This window comes from Pituophis catenifer, unplaced genomic scaffold (assembly GCF_029215685.1).
Source record: "Pituophis catenifer annectens isolate HBS135680 unplaced genomic scaffold, rPitCat1.0.hap2 SCAF_1, whole genome shotgun sequence".
NCBI lineage: Eukaryota > Metazoa > Chordata > Lepidosauria > Squamata > Colubridae > Pituophis > Pituophis catenifer.
In genome coordinates, this window is record NW_027256881.1 from 263,730,241 (window position 1) to 263,749,349 (window position 19,109).

Sequence of the window (19,109 nt, forward strand, 5' to 3'; positions counted from 1 at the left end):
AGTGAAGATCAAAAAAGTAATGATGGCACCCAAGATTGTGCAATGTTCCAACCAGAAAAAAAGTAATGGAACATTTTGTACACAATAGCTGGAATGAGATTGTTGTATTAGAGAAATATAGAAAAATCTAATCATAACCACAATGGAGTAATGGTGGGTGAATTTGATGGAACTTGCTGAGATGGGCAAACTGAATTCTTTGATCAAAGAAAGGACAATATCAAGTTTATTACTGACTGGAAACTATTCTTTGCTTGAAAGAGAAAAAATAGACCTATAAAATATAGTTTTGATTATTAGACAGATTAAATTATAGAAAGAAGAGAGTTGTAGCCATAGAGTATGAAGTAAATTTAAGTATAAGTTATTGTGTTTATAACTGCTGTAAAGAAAATTGGAAGTTATTTCTTTGCATCTTTTCTTATCTATTTTTCTTTTTTTTCCTTTTTCCTTTTTTGCATTTTTAGCTTTTGCTTTCATTTCTTTCTTTTACTTTTAGTCTGAATTCATTTTAAATTATCTTTTAAAAACATAATAAAAATTATACAAAAAAAGATTGTGCAAATTCCCACCTCATCTTTATCCATATGTATGACGCATGTTAAAAGGCAGGTGGGACTTCAATTGCACCGCTGTGGCTGCCATCTTCATTTTTTCAAATTCTTCCCCTCTGTCCGATCCCAGCAGACCACCCTGTCACACTGTCACTCTTTCAGGGTTTTTTAGGAGTCAGGTTTTTATTTCTTGGTTACAAACATTATGCACTTCTGTGCAGGATCTCGTTCTGAATAGTTCCCCCAGGTTTTATCAAAGATAGTAAAAGGTAATTAAGCAGAATAAAACCACAAATGCTTTGAAAACACAGTGACTCAAGACAGGGGCAATAGTGCCAACAAGCCACCTTCCTTCTGCTTTATAGGAATGTCAGGTTGCAACAACAGACTCTTCCCAAAAGGAAGAGCCGAGGTGGCGCAGTGGTTAGAGTGCAGTACTGCAGCTACTTCAGCTGACTGCTAGTTCAGCAGATCAGCGGATCAAATCTCACCGGCTCAAGGTTGACTCAGCCTTCCATCCTTCCGAGGTGGGTAAAATGAGGACCCAGATTGTTGGGGGCAATATGCTATTTAGTATACTGTCTTTGGTGTAAGCCGCCCAGAGTCCTCGGACAGTGGGCGGCATAGAAATATGAATAATAAATAAAGAGAGGTATGAATTTAATATGTGTGTCAAAAACAAGGAAAATTGGCTAGAAGGAAAGATCGTAAACACACTTACAGATGTTATGCACTTACAGATGTTATGCCTGATTTCTTTGCCTTGCCCAATATGCAGCTGAAACCTAGGATTTGCCTACTCCAGCCTTAACCCTAGATGTATGTGAGAAAGACATGTTTGCATGTCAGAAAGGCCAGACCAACATTCCTCAAAAAGGTCAGGATGAGGACAAAAAAATAAATTCATATGAATTGAATTAGAAGCGATCAATTAAAATTAATTGCCTGAAAAGTAAGGCACTGATTTGTAAAATTAATTGCTTCCCCTATTTGCATATACAAACTATTCTCTTTTATACATGGATATGACACCAGATACAGTTAAGACACCATAATCTTCTCTCTTTCCAGGAGAAACCAGGAGAAACCAAACCAAATGAACAGAATGAAGAAGGGGTAGGTCCAACTGAAAAGGGTAGGGAAAAAAATCTCTCTCTCTCTCTCTCTCTAATTCCTAGCAGATATGCATGATTAAGACTTTAAAATATTCTTCTGTCTTTATGAAATCCTACAGATGCTAACTGCTGTTCAAGGGAAACAAGGCAAAAGCATCCTCTCTGAGGGGGCTTCACGTATTGCGAGAGAGTGCCAGTCTCTGCCGTTGCACCTTGAACCTGAGGTTCTAGAAAAATAAGGGGAAAAGGAGACACTGCATCTGTTCCCTCAATGAGTCAGAAGGAGGAAGCTTTCAACCCTTTTCCAGGCTCTGTTCCAGCCACTTATTTGTATCACTTACAGTAAATGCCTCCACCTCTTGCCTGCCTGCTCACTTTCAACCACGGCTGCATCTCTGTGCTAATATAAGGCAGCCTTCCATTTCAAAGGTAATCATTGTGGAGAGTGGAATCTTTGTCTTCCTTTCACTTATATCCAGTGATTATTATTTTTTTTAGATGTGCCATATTGTATCATTTATAGATTTGAAGATCAGGTTCAGCATTGCTTGTGGCTGTGCATCTGAATGTAGGAAATTTGACTTTTCAGTTCCCATACAGTCATACATTGTATAGTACATGCTATGCAGAAGGAGGAGAATTGTGAATGGAAACCAGTTGGATATCAGCAGCTGTCAGTTCTAGGCTGAGACAGGGCTTGCATTAGTAATATCAAAGCCTTAGCCCAGCAAAATCACAGCAGTTACCTATCCTTCAAGCTTAACCTTTATGCACAGTTCAAATGTTTAATTACAATTTCGGCCCAAGCTTATGGTTTTAAGTAGCATTTTACAGACAACTAACTTAATACATTACATTTGGGTGAGTGTCAGAAGAGGGATAATAGAGCCAAAGGGGCAACGTATTACACTAAAAGAAAATTGGAACCAAGAGGCTACTACTCTGCCTAATATGATCTACTGAAATTATAGTTAACTGCAGTGACATTTACATCTTTCTTACAACTTGTAACATGGAATAGATGAAGAACTTGTTCATTACATCATTTGCGATGGAGAATGGTAGATGTTATTACACCAAAGCAATTATTCAGGAGAGAGATTATAAACTCAAGTACATTGGTGTAAACAATATGAAAAAAAAAATCACTTTTCACATACAATCTTGTAAATGTAAAGCCCTTTGATTGCTTTATTGAATGTTACACAACCCTGTATGAATTCCACCTACATTCAATATTTATTGTTTAATTTGTAAATGACAACATTTTGCTAAACTTAACGTGGCCTGGTGTTCTGACTAAGCTCAGGATCGTTGCTGATGAAAACAATATAATTCTCTATTTCTTCTTCCACTCTGGGATTTTGCTGCTAGTTCATTTGTCTGCAAAAGAAAGTGCTTTTTGCCACTTCATTAAACTTGTGACATTATTCCTTCTTATTTATTTATTTTCATAAAGATAGGCTAGGATTCGATTATTTTCAGCCTGTAGAAGTCAAATGTACCTTGGAATGTTTTACAATGTTTGACAGCTATGAAATATAAGTACTATGCAATTTGACTGTACATACATACATATTTTCATAAATACATCCGACAGGAACCTCCAAACTAAATAGCCAATAATATGAGACAAAACCACAGGCAGCCTTATTTTGTAGAACTTTGATCTAAACCTAAAATAAAACAGGAAATTCCATTGTGATCTTTCTACAAAATTAAACAAATCAATACACTGCATTTTACTGATGGAATAATTTTAATGCATTTGCAAATGATTTGACAAAAAAGGGTGTAATTTACAACACTCAAAACTTTTAACAACCATTGATTTATATGCATTTTACTGTAAAAGTAGAGAGAAGCCTAGCAAGTGTAGTGATAGGTCCCAAAGGCAACTCCCAAATATCTTCCTCAGAGACTTAGATCATTGTCTGTTGTACAAAACTTCCATCTCTTACTTGCACTGCATTTGTTTGGAAAGTGGAAAATTGCATCAGTTTTCCTCACAAAAAGGATTGTCCCAGTTTAATACTTCAGTTATTGCGAAGACATTCTAAATCCACCGAACAACAGACATTTCCATTCTGTGTAGAACGGGAAGGAAAAGATAAAAAGGAGGAATTAATACTAGTAATACAAGTGAAGAAAATAAATCTTCTCATATGGATGCTAACAACCTGAATCTTTAACATGAGCATTTTTAAACCTATTTCTATTGTAAGAGAGATCAAACAACCGTTTTTACTTGGGTGTTAAGATTTTTGTTTCATTCATTCATTCATAAAGCAAGAATGTTGTGAATTTGTCCTTTCTCTACACATATAATAAATCATGTGACCAAATCATCTTACACAAAGAACATTGCTAAGGTTATATTTACCTGAGTTACTATCTGCAAGAGAAAAAAAAAAGAATGGGGCATATAATATGATGTCAATCTGGAAAAGATACACAAAAGGGGAACTTTTTGTAACACATGGATACCAAGTATAGATACCAAGTATCTATGTGTTACCTCATCTTCTGTATGAGGAATGGTACAGCATTGGTACTCTGATTTATATAAATGGAAATAAGGGGAACTGGTAAAATACTCTAAAAGTATAAGTGGTATGAGGCAAGAGGTTACCTGAACTTTTTTTTTAAAAAAAATTCAATAGAGTGATGATAGAATATAGCTAAATATTAAAATTTTTTAGAACAGATAAAGGGAAGTCCTTCTTCATATAACATTCAATGAACATCTGGAATTTGTTATCCCATGATATAATGAAAGCAACTCACTTAGATTGGTTTAAAAGGAAATCAGACATATGAAGGATAAGTATTATCCTATAAAAAGGAAATGCAATTTTATTCTGTTCCTGCATTCTTCCCATAGGGTTAGCTTTTGATTACTTCAGTACAGTTCTTGTGTTCTTATTTCCATGGCAAATTGCCAATAATAAAGGTGATATACTGTTTCAGTTAACATACTATCAGGATGGATGCATTATTTTTATGCTCAAGAAGTCAGACAAAATGTACTTTATCTTAAACAATTACACATGACTATTTTTCAGAAACATTCTTTCTTCTATGATTCTTCTATGAAATTAATTTAGCTTGCTGGATTCATTCCACTAAACTTGGGGTGGACAATTTTGGTTGGGAGCCACATCCAAGCCTTACAACCTTTTAAAGGACTACAAGTTATACAAGATATTATTTAAAAAGTGTATGGGCATTTTTGGCCTTTGTTTTTGCAGGGTTTTCCTCCATTGTGGAAATAGAAAATAGAACTGAGTCCAATCTTGTGGGCACAGTCCTTTGGATACAGAATGAACAGCATCTGACACCTAATCTATCTATCTATATAGAAAAGGATCTACGTATGTATGCATGTTTGTTTAAGCATAACTCTGGAATGCCTCAAGCAATTTCGACCAAACTTGGTACACAGATGACTTATCCTCTGAAGACAAGCACTGTGGGGGTAAGACACCCCTGGGGTGTGTGTGTGTGTGTGTGTGTGTTCCAGCATAACTCTGGAAAGCCTGTGCCTTTAAGGAGAGTGAGTGCAGCATCCTAGAAAGACATTTGTTCATGATGTCATGGGAGGGGGAAGGGAGCCTGATTAGGCCAGTACAGAGGCCTTTGATTGACCACGCTCCCTCACACATGGGCCTTTAAGGCCTAGGCCTCCCTCACACAGTAGGCCTATGAAGCTAAGGGAGCCTGATTAGGCCAGTACAGAGGACTTTGATTGAGTGCGCCACGGCCTAACCAGATCGTCTGCCCCCACCTCACAGCTTCAGCCCGTTTTCCCAGGATCGTCCTTTCCTCATCGCGTGAAGGACAGGACCACACCAACCGAGGTGAAACAGGTATAGAGGCCACAGAGGAGACAGGGGTGGAGGAGGCGCAGAATGGCCCAGCTCAAGGATTTATGTTCCAGGCCCAGTCCCAGTTTGAGGAAATGGTAAAATGGATGGTGGCACAGGTAGGGGGGTGAGAGGTGGAAGGGAGAGGGCAGGGATGATGGGCATGGGAATAGAGGGAAGAAAGGCCCCTCTCAATGGCTCCCTGTCAGACAAACGCTTCAACGTCTTTAAATACCCGGGCAGTGCTGGGTTATCAGCTAGTTCTGAATAAAACTAGATTGTTGTGGTGGACATTTCTATTATTGCCAGGATTTTGAAACCCCTTAATGTCAACAGAATGGAGTACAGTGAAGGAGAAGTAAGTATTTACTCAATAATGTTTTCTCTGTTTTCTTTGCTTATTTTTTTTTTTTAAATTTTGATTTATATGCCGCCCTTCTCCGGAGACTCAGGGCGGTTTACAATGTGCTCAGCAATAGCCTTCATCCTTTTGTATATTTATACAAAGTCAGCTTATTGCCCCCATAATCTGGGTCCTCAATTTACCTACCTTAGAAAGGATGGAAGGCTAAGTCAACCTTGAGCCTTGGCGAGATTTGAACCTGCAGTAATTGCAGGCAGCTGGTCTTAATAACCAGCTTAATAACAGGGTGCCTTAGACCACTGTACTACCAAGGCTCCTATTTGTTCCTATTAGGTAATTTATTTTTAAATAAATGGAAATATTGGCAACCAGCTCAGTGAATTAAGAAGATCTTTATAATCCTTTTTTGTTTTGTTAACTCAATGCATTCTGCTTTTTATGATTAATCCTTTATCCATGACATACTGAGTGCTAATACTACAATTTTTCCGATTTCTCTGTCCACTTACTGATATTAATGTCTTAATGTCTGTTTATTTTTAATGATTAATTTTAAAATGGGGGATCAACAAAACCATCTCCTCATTAATTTGGAAATATCACTTGAGAGCCGTATCTTCCCTGACCTTTGTTCTTCATGATTCACCACTTGTAGAGAAAAAAGAGAGGGTTCTTCCACTTAGTATTTGCCAATTTAACATAACTATATGGCATTCACAATTGGGATTCATTAAAAGTTAGGTGTATATGCATACGTAGATATACAGTATGTATGACTAAAATGCATATCCGTAATAAATGTCACTATCCTGTATGCATATCTAAAAACTCTGCAAGGTGTAAGAATACTAATTTAAATTTATAAAGACCAATTGAATAGTTCTGGTTCAGCCTCCCAGGATAATAATCACATAATAAGTTTTGCATAATTTTATTATCGTATATTGTATTGCACCACCTTATTGCTGTTTGAAATTAAATAGCAAAATTATTTTTAAAAAGAAAACCCAGTCTTATATACACTCTATGCTACAGCACGTTTTGCCACTATATAAATACCTTGCATTTGCAGGTTGTACAAGGCGATCCAAGCATTGTCCATACTGAGCCACTTAGCCGTGTTATTCCATAGTCATCTAAACAGGTTTTTTGGATGTCATATATACCATTATCAGCCAAACAAGGGTCACTGACACAATGAGGGCAACATTCTCCTTCTGACATTGTTGTGTAATCACAATTCAGGGCTGGACATGCAAGTGGCCAACAATCCACTTCACCTTCCTATGAAAAGCAAAAGAGATCCATCAACACATAAATTGGCACCCATGAAAGGCAGAAAACATCAAAAACAACTTTTTCTGCAATCAAAATATTAATATTATGATTGAATAATTATCAAAAAATTATTTAGACTGCAGTCTTGATCCAACAATTGTATTAAACCAGGGCAAAATTGGATAGCTTTGACTTGGATAGATACCATAAGCTATACAATAATGAAGTGACACTTTGTTCATAGATCTGGGTTCTTTTATCAAAATATATTTTGTCTAAATATGATAAGATTAGGGAAAAGACACTAAGACTTGCATACCTGTACCCGTGAAAATCTACGAAAACAAATATATATATATATATATATATATATATATACTATTTTATAAATTAAATTAATGGAATTGCATCACTGAATGAATTCTAACTCAGTTATATCTGTATAGTATATTAAAATGTGCTAGAATAGAATAGAATAGAATAGAATAGAATAGAATAGAATAGAATAGAATAGAATAGAATAGAATAGAATAGAATTCTTTATTGGCCAAGTGTGATTGGACACACAAGGAATTTGTCTTTGGTGCATAAACTCTCAGTGTAAAATCTGCTGAATGCTAATAATTAACAGGATTATTTTATATATAAGAAATGTGTCTGCATGTGTATGTATATATATATGTACACATATAACATATACATATACATATCCTATTATATAATTTGGCAATCCAAATGATATAGTGTAGAATCTTCCAAATATCTAAAAGTGATATTAGATTGTTTGAACTGGAGTTTTGTGGATACTCTATTTTCCCATTTGTAAGCAACAAATATTTCCCTTCCTCTATTATGGTATATAAAGGACAACAGATTATCAGCAAATTCTTTCAATAATCTTGGATGAAGTTAATCTGATTCTTAAATTTTAAATTAATCCAAAGTCAACAGATATTCTTTGGCTGTGTTTTATCAGGCTCAGAGTTCAATCCTGACTCTTAATCCAAACTTTTATAGTTGCCTGGTAGAATTTATGCCTTCTTGTTAGAGAAGACAGAATTTAAACTCATCATTGAATATTTCACGGTTTCAACTAATGAACCCAAGCAAATCAGAACTCTGAGACTGAGATCTTTCTCAAAGAACTTCTTTATTGGGTACATCATATCGGCACAATTAAGTGTACCCAATAAAGAAGTTCTTTGAGAAAGATCTCTGTCTCAGAGTTCTGATTTACTTGGGTTCGTTAGTCGGAACCATGACAGAATATGTTTTTTCCTTTATGTTTTTAATCAATCTCTTTCTCTAATGATCTTCTAACATTCACTATTTTAGTCTTAGAGTCACAGAAATTTGAAGTTTCAGTCACCTTCTCCTCAACCTATCCTATACATTATATAAAGGGAAAACTTGATTTGATTCAGATATTCAAGATCCAAGATTGCAGAGAAAGTTATCTCTTTCCCTTTAGAGACATCACAGTTTGTAATAAATTTACTAGTTTATGCAAAATACTAATTTGGAAATGAAAAAAAGAAAAAAAACTTGTACATCACATCATCACATCTACTTATTTTAATAAAGCAAAATCCTACATGATCATTTATAAACACCAAGAAATAATTACAAAGTATTATGAATTCATACTGTAACTGTCATCTAAGAATGTGTTAGTAAATAATTTATTGCATCACTCTCCAGCAAGTACAAGAGATTTACTATAGCTTTGTATAATTAAAAGCACAATGGAATTGAAGCACGATAAAGTGTCTTAGCCTCTGGAGGTGAACCCTATTCTGGGTGAGTGCAGGGACAAAGATGTCACACACAAGAAAGGCCACATTTGTTGAATTAATTGGATTCAGTGTATGTCCTTTCCAACTGTAACATTCTAAGATTTTAGGATAAGGAACATTATCATTTCTTTAAAGAAGCAGCAATTACATTGTAGAAATTAATAGCTATTTTATAGTCAGTGTTTTACTCAAATTTGGAACTTTCCAAACATTTTGAAAAAGTGCACCATCAAATGGCTTCACATAATAAGGAAATGTGCACATTATACTCCCTGCTATTATAAAGTACTGTTACTATATGAGGAATTTGTTCCATTTGGAATCCCAATATATGCAATCCTGGTTCCTATTATAATAGACAAAATATGTCATTAATTATATTTTTCATTTCCTTTGCAGAATGCTGTATCATTTAGGAAAAGCATTATCCTGACTCTGTCGACCTAGTATGGAAAGTTTTTGCTGCTCCTTGGGATCCCTTAGGAGTACTGAGTAGTTATTTTAAACAAGGCCTTGATCAATCAAGAGGCAAGAACAAAGAAACTGGTATAAGACTCTGGTTGTATTAAATAGCTTCAATTGTCCTAGTTTGATTGGGATAAGGAATTGTGTGACATTCAAATAAGAAATATTCTGCTGAGGTTTGTTACCATTTGATTTAGCATTATATCAGATGGAAATCTGATTGTTCAGAATATTATTGAAGGACCTTTTATTTTTCTGTTGAGAGACATGATTAAATCTGCAGTCCTTATATTCATTTGCCTAAGGGCATGCTCCATTGAACTCAATAAATAATTACTTTAAGTTGGTATGTGTATGATTGTAGTGCAATAGATTTAATTTTGACTGAGATATGCCTTTTCGTATTAAGTCCCTTGGCAACAACTATCTGAACAGGCTAGATGTTAGAAAAAATACATAGCAATGTTGTGTCAAAAAAGAACAGGCTTGTTCATAATGAACATTCTGAACTCTAGAATATGGTTTATCGTTACAAACAATAAGGCTCTTTAAACTTATTTTTCTTTTACTTCCATACCAGACAGCGGCATTGCTGACAACTGTATGTCCAATTGTCACCACTTCGGTACAGCTTATGCCCATTCTGATCTAAACATTGACTGGTCACTCTGGTATCACATTCTGGGCAACAAAAGAAGTCAACACTGAGATTTTCACAATCACAAGCTGTCCTTCGACAGAAGATCTTGCCATCCTGTTAAGAAAATAAAGAAGCAATAAAAGCAAATGCCACTAAATAAAAGGTTATAAATGAATATACTCATTGCGATGACTTTGACAATGAGTTAGTGAGTCATATTTAGATGTTGCATTTATATTGCCATTTATTTAATGGGTGACTTACTGCATCCCTTAATTAACACAGCAATTAATGAAATATTTGTTTTGGACATCTGAAAGGGCAGAAGAACCTAGTTCAAGAAATAACACAACGCAATCAAACTGAAGTTCAGTGTCTACCATGAAAAAGAAATAGATGAAATATTTCGCTTTCTAGATGTGCTGACTTCAAGCATCCTTGTTTCTAGCTTTCTTCCAAACCGAAACAAAATGTAGCCATTCTGATTATCCTGCAAGTTGCAATTATGTTGTTGTTTTGTGGTTGGTGATTGGATTGCTTCCTTCAGTTTTTCTTCAGCTCAGCCAGTAAAACAGCAGGGACTAGTCATGACCTGCAACTATTGGTTTAGCTTACATTGGTAAGCTGGAAGTGGAGAGTTGAGAGCTAAGGGTAAGGAAGCATTTAAACATATAGCCAAAGAAAAGAAAACTAAATACTTGTCAGTCTCTGTAGAGATTCTCAGTCATCCAGGTCATGGTTGTTCCAAAGGTGCTTTTTTAGGAGGCAACTGAAGTTTCTTGTTGTCAAGAAAGTCCAGTTGCCTCCTGAAAAAGCACCTTTGGGACAACTATGACTTGGATGACTGAGAATCTCTACAGACTTTTAGCTATGCAATTTGGGATGAATGGTGTGAGAGTATGAATGGATTTCCAGAAAAATTGCAGATTACATGAATCATTAGCACTACTCAGGCAACCTTGAGGACACAGATAAACCTCCAGGTGGCCTCAATGACCCTCTAAAACAGTGGTAGTCAACCTAGTCCCTACCGCCCACTAGTGGGCATTCCAGCTTTCATGGTGGGTGGTAGGGGAGAGGGAGACCCGGGGTGCTCAGCTCCTCGAAGGGATATGGTGAGACTCACTCGTCTTTTGGGTCTGGTGCATTCAGCTTCCAGGTGGCCTTTGGCCAACTGCCGCCCACTTGCCTTCCCCGCTGCCTGCATCCAGACCATGATGGGGGACGCACCACTTCCGGCCCAGGCTGCATGCCCTCCCAGAGCACTTTCTTCCTTCTTCTGCAGCAGCTGCTGGAGACAAGACTGCTGCTCTGCTGGGGTGTGCATGGGGTGTGCAGTCTTGGGAGGGTGGGCAAATGTAAGGCCAACACTGGCGGTCAGGAAGGGGGACCCGCTGTGCTCGGCTGAAGAAGAGCTGCCTTGGGGAAACATGGCGAGGCTCGCTCGCCTTTTGGACCTGGCACACTTGGTTTCCACAGGGCCTTTGGGCGACTGCTGCCCGCTTGCCTTCCCCTCCACCTCGGGTCCCACCACCCGCATCCAGCCAATGACCGGGGACATGTCCAGTGTGCCTTACCCTGCTACTCACCCCCAACTCCACCCCTCAGTCATGCAACTGGTGCACAGCTCCAGCTGCCTTAATTAATCCTATGCTGCCTGGAGTATCGAGTCCTGATTACTCCTGGGCAAGCCCTGAGTAATCCTGGGCAGTCTGGGTGGCGATGTTGCTCCCGATCAGGCTTGGGGCCTCTGCGGAGGCATGGAAGCGGCCGGTGCTGACCCGAGCACCTGCTATTTCCTGTCAGCCTTTCAGCTGAGAGGCAGTAGCGGACCAGCAGAGACTAGGAGATCTGAGGTCGCAGAAGTGGTCCCGGAAGCAGCGAGCAGGAGAGGGAGCCACCAGCGAGCGACAGGACACAGAATTAGCAAGTGGAGTCAGGGTGAGGCTTCCTGGGCAGCTGGAATGTGGGGCGGTTGGCTCCATCAGCTACCGTCCCCGCTGAAATGACAGCCCCAGTGCAGCGGGGCTGACAAGAGAGAGAGAGAAGAAAGAAAGAAAGAGAAAGAAAGGATGGGAGTGAGAAAGAGAGAGAGAGAGAAGAAAGAAAGAGTGACGTGAGTGATGTCATGTTGGCCCTGCCCACTTTATAAATCACCATTACTGTGGAACCGGTACTGACAGAGATACAAAAGTGGGCGGTAGGTATAAAAAGCTTGACTACCCCTGCTCTAAAAGGATGCAAATGACCAGCTGTTTACAAGGAACATAAATCCTTCTATTCCCACCATCCAGTCAGAGCTGAAGAAGCTTCTTAAATGAGAAGCGAAACACCTTCAAAGAAAAAACAAGAAAGTTCAGTTGCCTCCTGAAAAAGCACCTTTGGAACTTATCAGACTAATTTATTTTTATTATATATACAACAATGTGAAATCACAGCTTCCAGCTCTTTTTAACTGGGGTTACTCTCAGACCTGTGGATTATATATGTACTGTGCATTTTTAGCCAGCAGCTGCACTTATGTGAAGCAAAAATATCAATAATAACCCCCACCAAAAACAATGTACTGTATGGTGTTGCTTGGTCTTGCTATGTAGGTGGAATGATGGTGTTATAGAAAAAGTGATTGAAATTTAAAAACATTAGAAAAAGGGTTATAGGAATGTAAGGAAGCATGATTTGCACTTGCCTGGCTGGGTTTTTCATCTCCAAGTTAGAAGAGGTTCCACTTGAAAGGAATATTAATGAGATGTTGTCTTGTTAATGTTTTGGCTGAGCAAGTGATTTTTAAACTAAATTATTCTCAACTGGTGAGATATGAGCATTGTCCCCATCGTATCTTAGGTATTACTGATTAATTTTCAAGAATGCTTTTTTTTTAAAAAAAAAAAATCACCCTTTTACAAATTATCTGCTATGCCATGTGATCTACTCTTGTGGCTCTGAGGTGAAAAACTATCTGTAATTGTATTGGATGGATGCCTATAATTGCATTCACAGCTGCTGGCCTTGAAGACCTTATTTCATTAGTCCAAATAGAGGTTGGTTAGGATATGCGTAACAAAGAAAGGCCTTCTGATCCAGAAAAAGATGCAAGGCACATAGGATGTAACAGGACCCTAGAGTCCAGAAAGACCCCGCAAATTACATACCAGTTCTATTTGGGGCAGTGCCACCCCATCCAAAATTAAAGATGGTAGGTGACTGGCAGGTCATTTAACCTGCCACTGCCCAAACCATTCACTTTTGTTACGGCTAAACCTAAGCCTGTTTCTCCCCATCCAGAGCCTTACAGCAGTGGTCCCCAACCTTTTTATCGCCGCGGACCAATCAGCCTTTGATAATTTTACCGTGGCCCGCTGAGCGCGCGCAGGGGTGGGGGCTTTGGGCCACACGTGCGTACCTGCGCGGGGCTCTCTTCCCTGGAGCCTTTGCGCACGGCCCAGGAGCTTTTGCGCACGGCCCAGGAGCTTTTGCGCATGGCCCAGGAACCTTTGCGCTGCAGCGTTCATGTCCCCCGGCCGCTGCGCGGCCCGGTGCCAGGTACTCCATGGCCCGGCACCGGTCCGCGGACCAGGGGTTGGGGACCACTGCCTTACAGCATCCAGGTACTGGGACAGGACTTCCACCTCATCACCTATCTGGCCAAAAGTCAAGATGTGGAACTGCATATTATTGACATGTAGAAGATATGTGACCCTTTGGTGACAAATGATCTCTGCCATAGCAGAGGGCTTGGACTGGATCTTTCCCCCTTTAGTAACAGTGACTGGAATTGGTCTAGGGTGTTTTATCAACCGTCATATTTTATCAAATATAAAATAATTCAAAATTATTTTATGGGAAAAGAACTCCTGAGTCTTTGAAAGAAATGGATACTTTTCTTCCAATCTCCACAAACATTTATCTTTGTACTACTAATGGGGGGAAAAGAACACTGGAATTTAAAACCAAGTTAATGATATAAAGTGATAAAAATCAAACATATTAAATGTATTGTGCAAACTAGTTAATGTACTTTCTATATTTGGAATGATACATACCAGAGAACAAAAATATATAAATATATCTTGACTAGAAGTCGATTTTTAAAATAATATTTTATACCTTGTTACTCTGAGTATACATATTAATTTTATTGTATTTTACATTATGTATATTGAGAGAGAGAGAGAGAGAGAGAGAGAGAGAGAGAGAGAGAGAGAGAGAGAGAGAGATTGGTTGCTTTGAGTGTCAAATATATATTTATACAATAACTTTACCAATTGCTAAATAATCTAAGATGTGCATAAACTGAAAGGAGCAGAAGGAGGAGGGAATAACAACTATGCTATTAGTATAAATCCAATTGAAGCATGCAGTTAAATAAGGCATATTCGATTGCACCAACGGGAATAAAGTCCAAACAGAATACACATTTTTCCCTAAAAGCATGACACATTCCATATTTATGAAGTTTAGATAAGGAAAAAGGTAATTAGGAGTTCATCTAACTATCCATTCCCCCCCAAAAAAAATTTAAAATGAAGATGAGAACTCTCTGAATGTAAAAGACAGCTAAAAATTAATATGTAGCAGATCCAGCTATAAAATAACTTTGAACTGTAGAAAATAGGAAATTTCAACGAATAAATGATTTAGAGGGACAGGAGCAGGGGGGGGAGGAGATTTCGATCTGAAGCCTTTTAACTGCAGTCTCTCTTCATGATGAAGAAGTTTATTAGGAGTACAATAACTGTTCTTCCCAGTATATTGTTATACTGATTCATGTAACCAAGAATGTAGAAGCAATTGAAACACATAAGGAGATTTCCCCAGTTATGTAAAATATCTTAGCTAGCTGAAGATTAATGATTGGTTTCTTTCAAAAACTTAGTCAAAAACATGGGAAATTTGGGGCAAAGTAGGTAAGCTGGTCCATAAGGTAATGCTTCCTTTTCATATCCTGGCTTTCTAGTTCTCTGTTTTATGCTGTTTTATAATGGAACATATGCATTTTTTTCTAACAAGTATAAATATGCCTAAAATTTGTGTTTTGGTTTTTTGAGATTTGGTGCATTCTGATTCTGACCTGGTTTTAAAAAAATAAAAATAGGAGACTATAAATGGAAGATTTCAAGTAAAGTTCAATGGGGCGTCACATCTATAAAGAAAGGTATACTTCAAAAATAATAACATACTCTTGGAAGCAAGATGTGGGCCTGGAAAAAATGTGTGTTTTGTTGTGTCCCTGTTTCTTAACATTAATATTTCATTATTCAGAACATAAAGCATCTGAAATGTCCATACATGGTAACATGTTGAACTAGACTGAATCACATTGTGAAGAATTAACCTATTTAAAACTTTCATCCACTCATTTTGGCACCCATCACTAATTCTGTATATCTGTCTCTCATCAATTATTTTTAAATACAGAAAATTAGTGCTAAAAGCTAGACTTCCTGCATTTAGCCCATGAAAACAACTATAACAAATAGTGTTAAAGAAAAGTCTTGCTACATCTAATTATCATGAACATGATCATTGTCATCATCTTCATTTCATATGTTTGGAAGGATGCTCTTTGAGAGCGTAAAATAAATCTGCGTTAGGTTATTAAAGGTAGTGAATGTTAATAGCAATTAATTATGATGTTAGAGTTTTAATGTTTAATAAACATTTTGTCCTCATGAATAGGAACAAATACTTTTTATTTATTAATTAATTAAATCCAAGCCAACTCAAAACTGAATAGTTACAAAATTGTATAGCTGCAATAATCTCTTCTTCACTTTTCTAGAAAAGGAAGAAAAGCTATTTTTCATATATCTCAATTTTAGGCCATTGGATAACATCAACAAGGGGTTGACTATCATTTTCTACATACACATAGCTGTAATAGTCACTTAAAGCTTTTCACAAAAATTTTCACAACCTGGGATCTCGTTCCCTGAACATTTTATTAGATTTAATTTTATGTGAAAGGCAGAGGACTGCCTTTTCATTATTTTTGCAGCAGGAAAAATACATAATTTACTAGAACTATTTGATAAAATGTAATACTCTGATTCAATTAATAACTTCATAATTTAAAGTCTTGTAAATAGCGTACTTTGGCAGTTTCTTCATAATTCTCAAATGCACCAAATGCTGAGAAAAACATGCATGTAATCCCAACAAACTGCCATTGAAACAGAAACAGTGTAGCCTATTCAAGATAGTATTATTGCAGAAATATTTTGAGAGATATTCACAGACTTCATGAACTGAGGAAAATTGGTTTGTGACTTGGGTGGTTTGAAAAATACATTTGAATAAATAAATAAATAAATAAATAAGTACAGATCTAGCAAATATTTTGCAAATATATTGAAGAAGCTACAGATGATTTATTGAATTTTGGATCAGTATCTTGTATGTTGTATGAACTTAGTCTCTGTATTTCATAAAAGTTACTTAAGGACACAATGTGAATCCAGAAAATCATAACCTATTTAAAATCCCATGGTTAAAAGAACTATGGCTTTCCAAATCACGGTAGGAGTGTTTAGCAAACTTCATAGGCACTTACCTTACAGGAGCAAACAGAACATCTGTCTTTCTTCAATGTCCATACTTGGCCATTCCTTTTCAGGCCCCCTTCATAAGGGCAATCACCTGTACAGGAAGGTCCAGATGGACAGAGGCAATCAAATCCCCCTGCCAAGTTTACACAGGCTGAATCATTCCAACAAGTGTGAGTGTTTAAGGCACATTCATCAATATCTGCAGAAAAGAGAAAAGTTATTAGACAAACCTGAAAAATGTCCCTTCCCTGGGAAAGTCAAACAGTTATTGGAAATAGGTATCGTAGAATTAAAATTCATATCATTTGAAGGTATACTTTTTCTCAAGCCATTTTATTAATGTGAGAGAAAATAGATATTCCTCAAGTCAAATTGTAACAGAATGAGAAATTGCATTACTATAATAGAAATAATACTAATAAAAATCTAATGACACAGTATTCATGAATGCTTAAACATTGATGTGACTACTGGAGTAACTATTCTTTGAAATCTAAAATAAATAAATAAATGATGAGTAAAAGAAAATGTATTTTATTTAATTGATTCACTGTATCGTATTCTCTCAAGCAGAAGAAGGACAGAAAAAAACATTGTCTTAACTCTTTCCTAATCATAATCATAACATTTTCACGTTAAAAGAAGGGGAAATAAAGAAATCAGGTATGATTTGTGATTTTAACAAATAATGAAATCAGTTTTCCTCAAGTTATTATTATATACAGTGCACAAAGAGAAGGAATTAAATAAATTCCTTCCTTTTAGTGTACAAATTGTGATGCATTTAGGTTATGTTATTCTTTCACTCGTAGGCATTCTTCTCTTGGGTGCTTCCTTCATTATTTCTGGGAACGCAAATTTATATATGTACACAAACCTCTATGGCTCTACTGTTCACACAATCACACTGTTCATGTAAACAATAGATGTATGTATCTCTGTTTGCTGAGATGTGTACTGAATTGTTCATGCAGAAAATAAAAAAATGTCTAATTTAAGGGCAAAATGTCTATTTTAAGGGCAAAAGGAGCATATGTTCTAAGTTTGAAAAATTCCACAGCTCAGATTATTTCTAATGCCTTCTCAGCACTCTTATTCAAGTGATACAGGCAAAGTGGTGTAGGTCCAATCATACATTACTGAAATAGCACTTACACTTCAGACAAGAGCCACTCACTATCAACATTCTGCAACAGAAGCCTTATTTACAAATTTCAGACTGTGAATATTGAGAGCTGATGTTATTGTTCTAGAAAATTATAAAGTATGAAGTAGAACCAATATAGTTCTCTTCTCACAGAAGAGGCCAGACAAATCTTCCAACAAAAGCAATACAACTCTATCTCAGTACATTTACCTTTCTACGTAGGGTGGCATGAAAAGTAGTAAAGTCATAGGAAGATATTTTACTTACAGGTACCTAGAAGATAGATTCTGAATTGAGATCTAGAACAGTAATGGTTAACCTTTTCGGCACTGTGCGCACCGGAGCACCGGAACCCAGAAGAGATCAGCTGGCTGGTGCCCGTGTGCACGGCGGCCAGCTGCTCTTACGAGTTCTGGCACGTCCATGTGTGAAAACCAGCTGGCTAGCATGCATGAGTGTGCTAGAACCTGGAAAAACAGTTGGCAATGGCACAAACGCCCACAGAGAGGGCTCTGTGTGCCACCTTTGGCACACATCATAGATTTGCAATCACGGATCTAGAATGTTAAGTGGAAGTGGAAAAGAAAAAGTCTCCCAAAGATAGGATTTCACAGGATTGCTTTAAAACAGCAGTCACCAACCTTTCTGACTTGGTGGACAGGTGGAGGAAGTGGCGGGTGGGAGGTGATGGTTTCGTGTGCACATGCCACTTACACAAATGCAGAGTCATGCACATGCATGCGCTCACCAACAAATTTCTGCGGTTCAGTTCCAAACGTGCTGTGGCCTAGCACTGGGTTGCAGACTGGGAGTTGGGGATCCCTACTTTACAAAACTCCCAATTTCATTTATCTTTAATCTCTGTCATAATCAACGTATACCTTTAAATCTGAATTTATGAATTTAAACTAAGTAAGCAAATAAAAACGATCCTTTCTCTTTCTCTAAGAGAGATGGCAACTCTAATTAAGAGTTCCAATTATAGGCATATAAGCAGTACGACTAAACCATTTGTTACAGTTTAGAAAGCTCCTCCAGAGCTTGGAGGATGATTCAATCCCATCCATGTTTTTCTGGAATTAACCCAGTAAAACCTATGCCTACATCAGGAGAAAATAGAGAAATATAATTTTTTCCTTCATAATCTGGCCTAGGAAAAGAACCAGATACTTTTTTGTTATTTTGTATTTTTTCAAAAAATAAACTAATAAAATAGTTATAATTATAAGCACTTTAAAAAAATAGTCTTTTAATTAATAATCAGACTACATTTCAGACAAATACGTTGGGTGCATCATGTAAATAAAAGTATTTTTCTTAAGGAATGATGAAATTC

The 19,109-nt window shown here is 37.1% G+C and overlaps 1 protein-coding gene across 1 annotated transcript in view; it reads right to left on the minus strand.

Moving 5' to 3' along the window:
• Positions 1–3,705: 3,705 nt before the first annotated feature.
• Positions 3,706–19,109, minus strand: part of NELL1 (neural EGFL like 1) — a 549,513-nt gene continuing 534,109 nt past the window's right edge. The window contains exons 15-18 of the mRNA XM_070957549.1: positions 16,632–16,825; positions 10,016–10,192; positions 6,959–7,183; positions 3,706–3,756 (exon numbers count right to left, since the gene is read on the minus strand). Coding sequence (XP_070813650.1) covers positions 3,706–3,756; positions 6,959–7,183; positions 10,016–10,192; positions 16,632–16,825 — 647 coding nt within the window. The remainder of the gene's footprint in view (positions 3,757–6,958; positions 7,184–10,015; positions 10,193–16,631; positions 16,826–19,109) is intronic.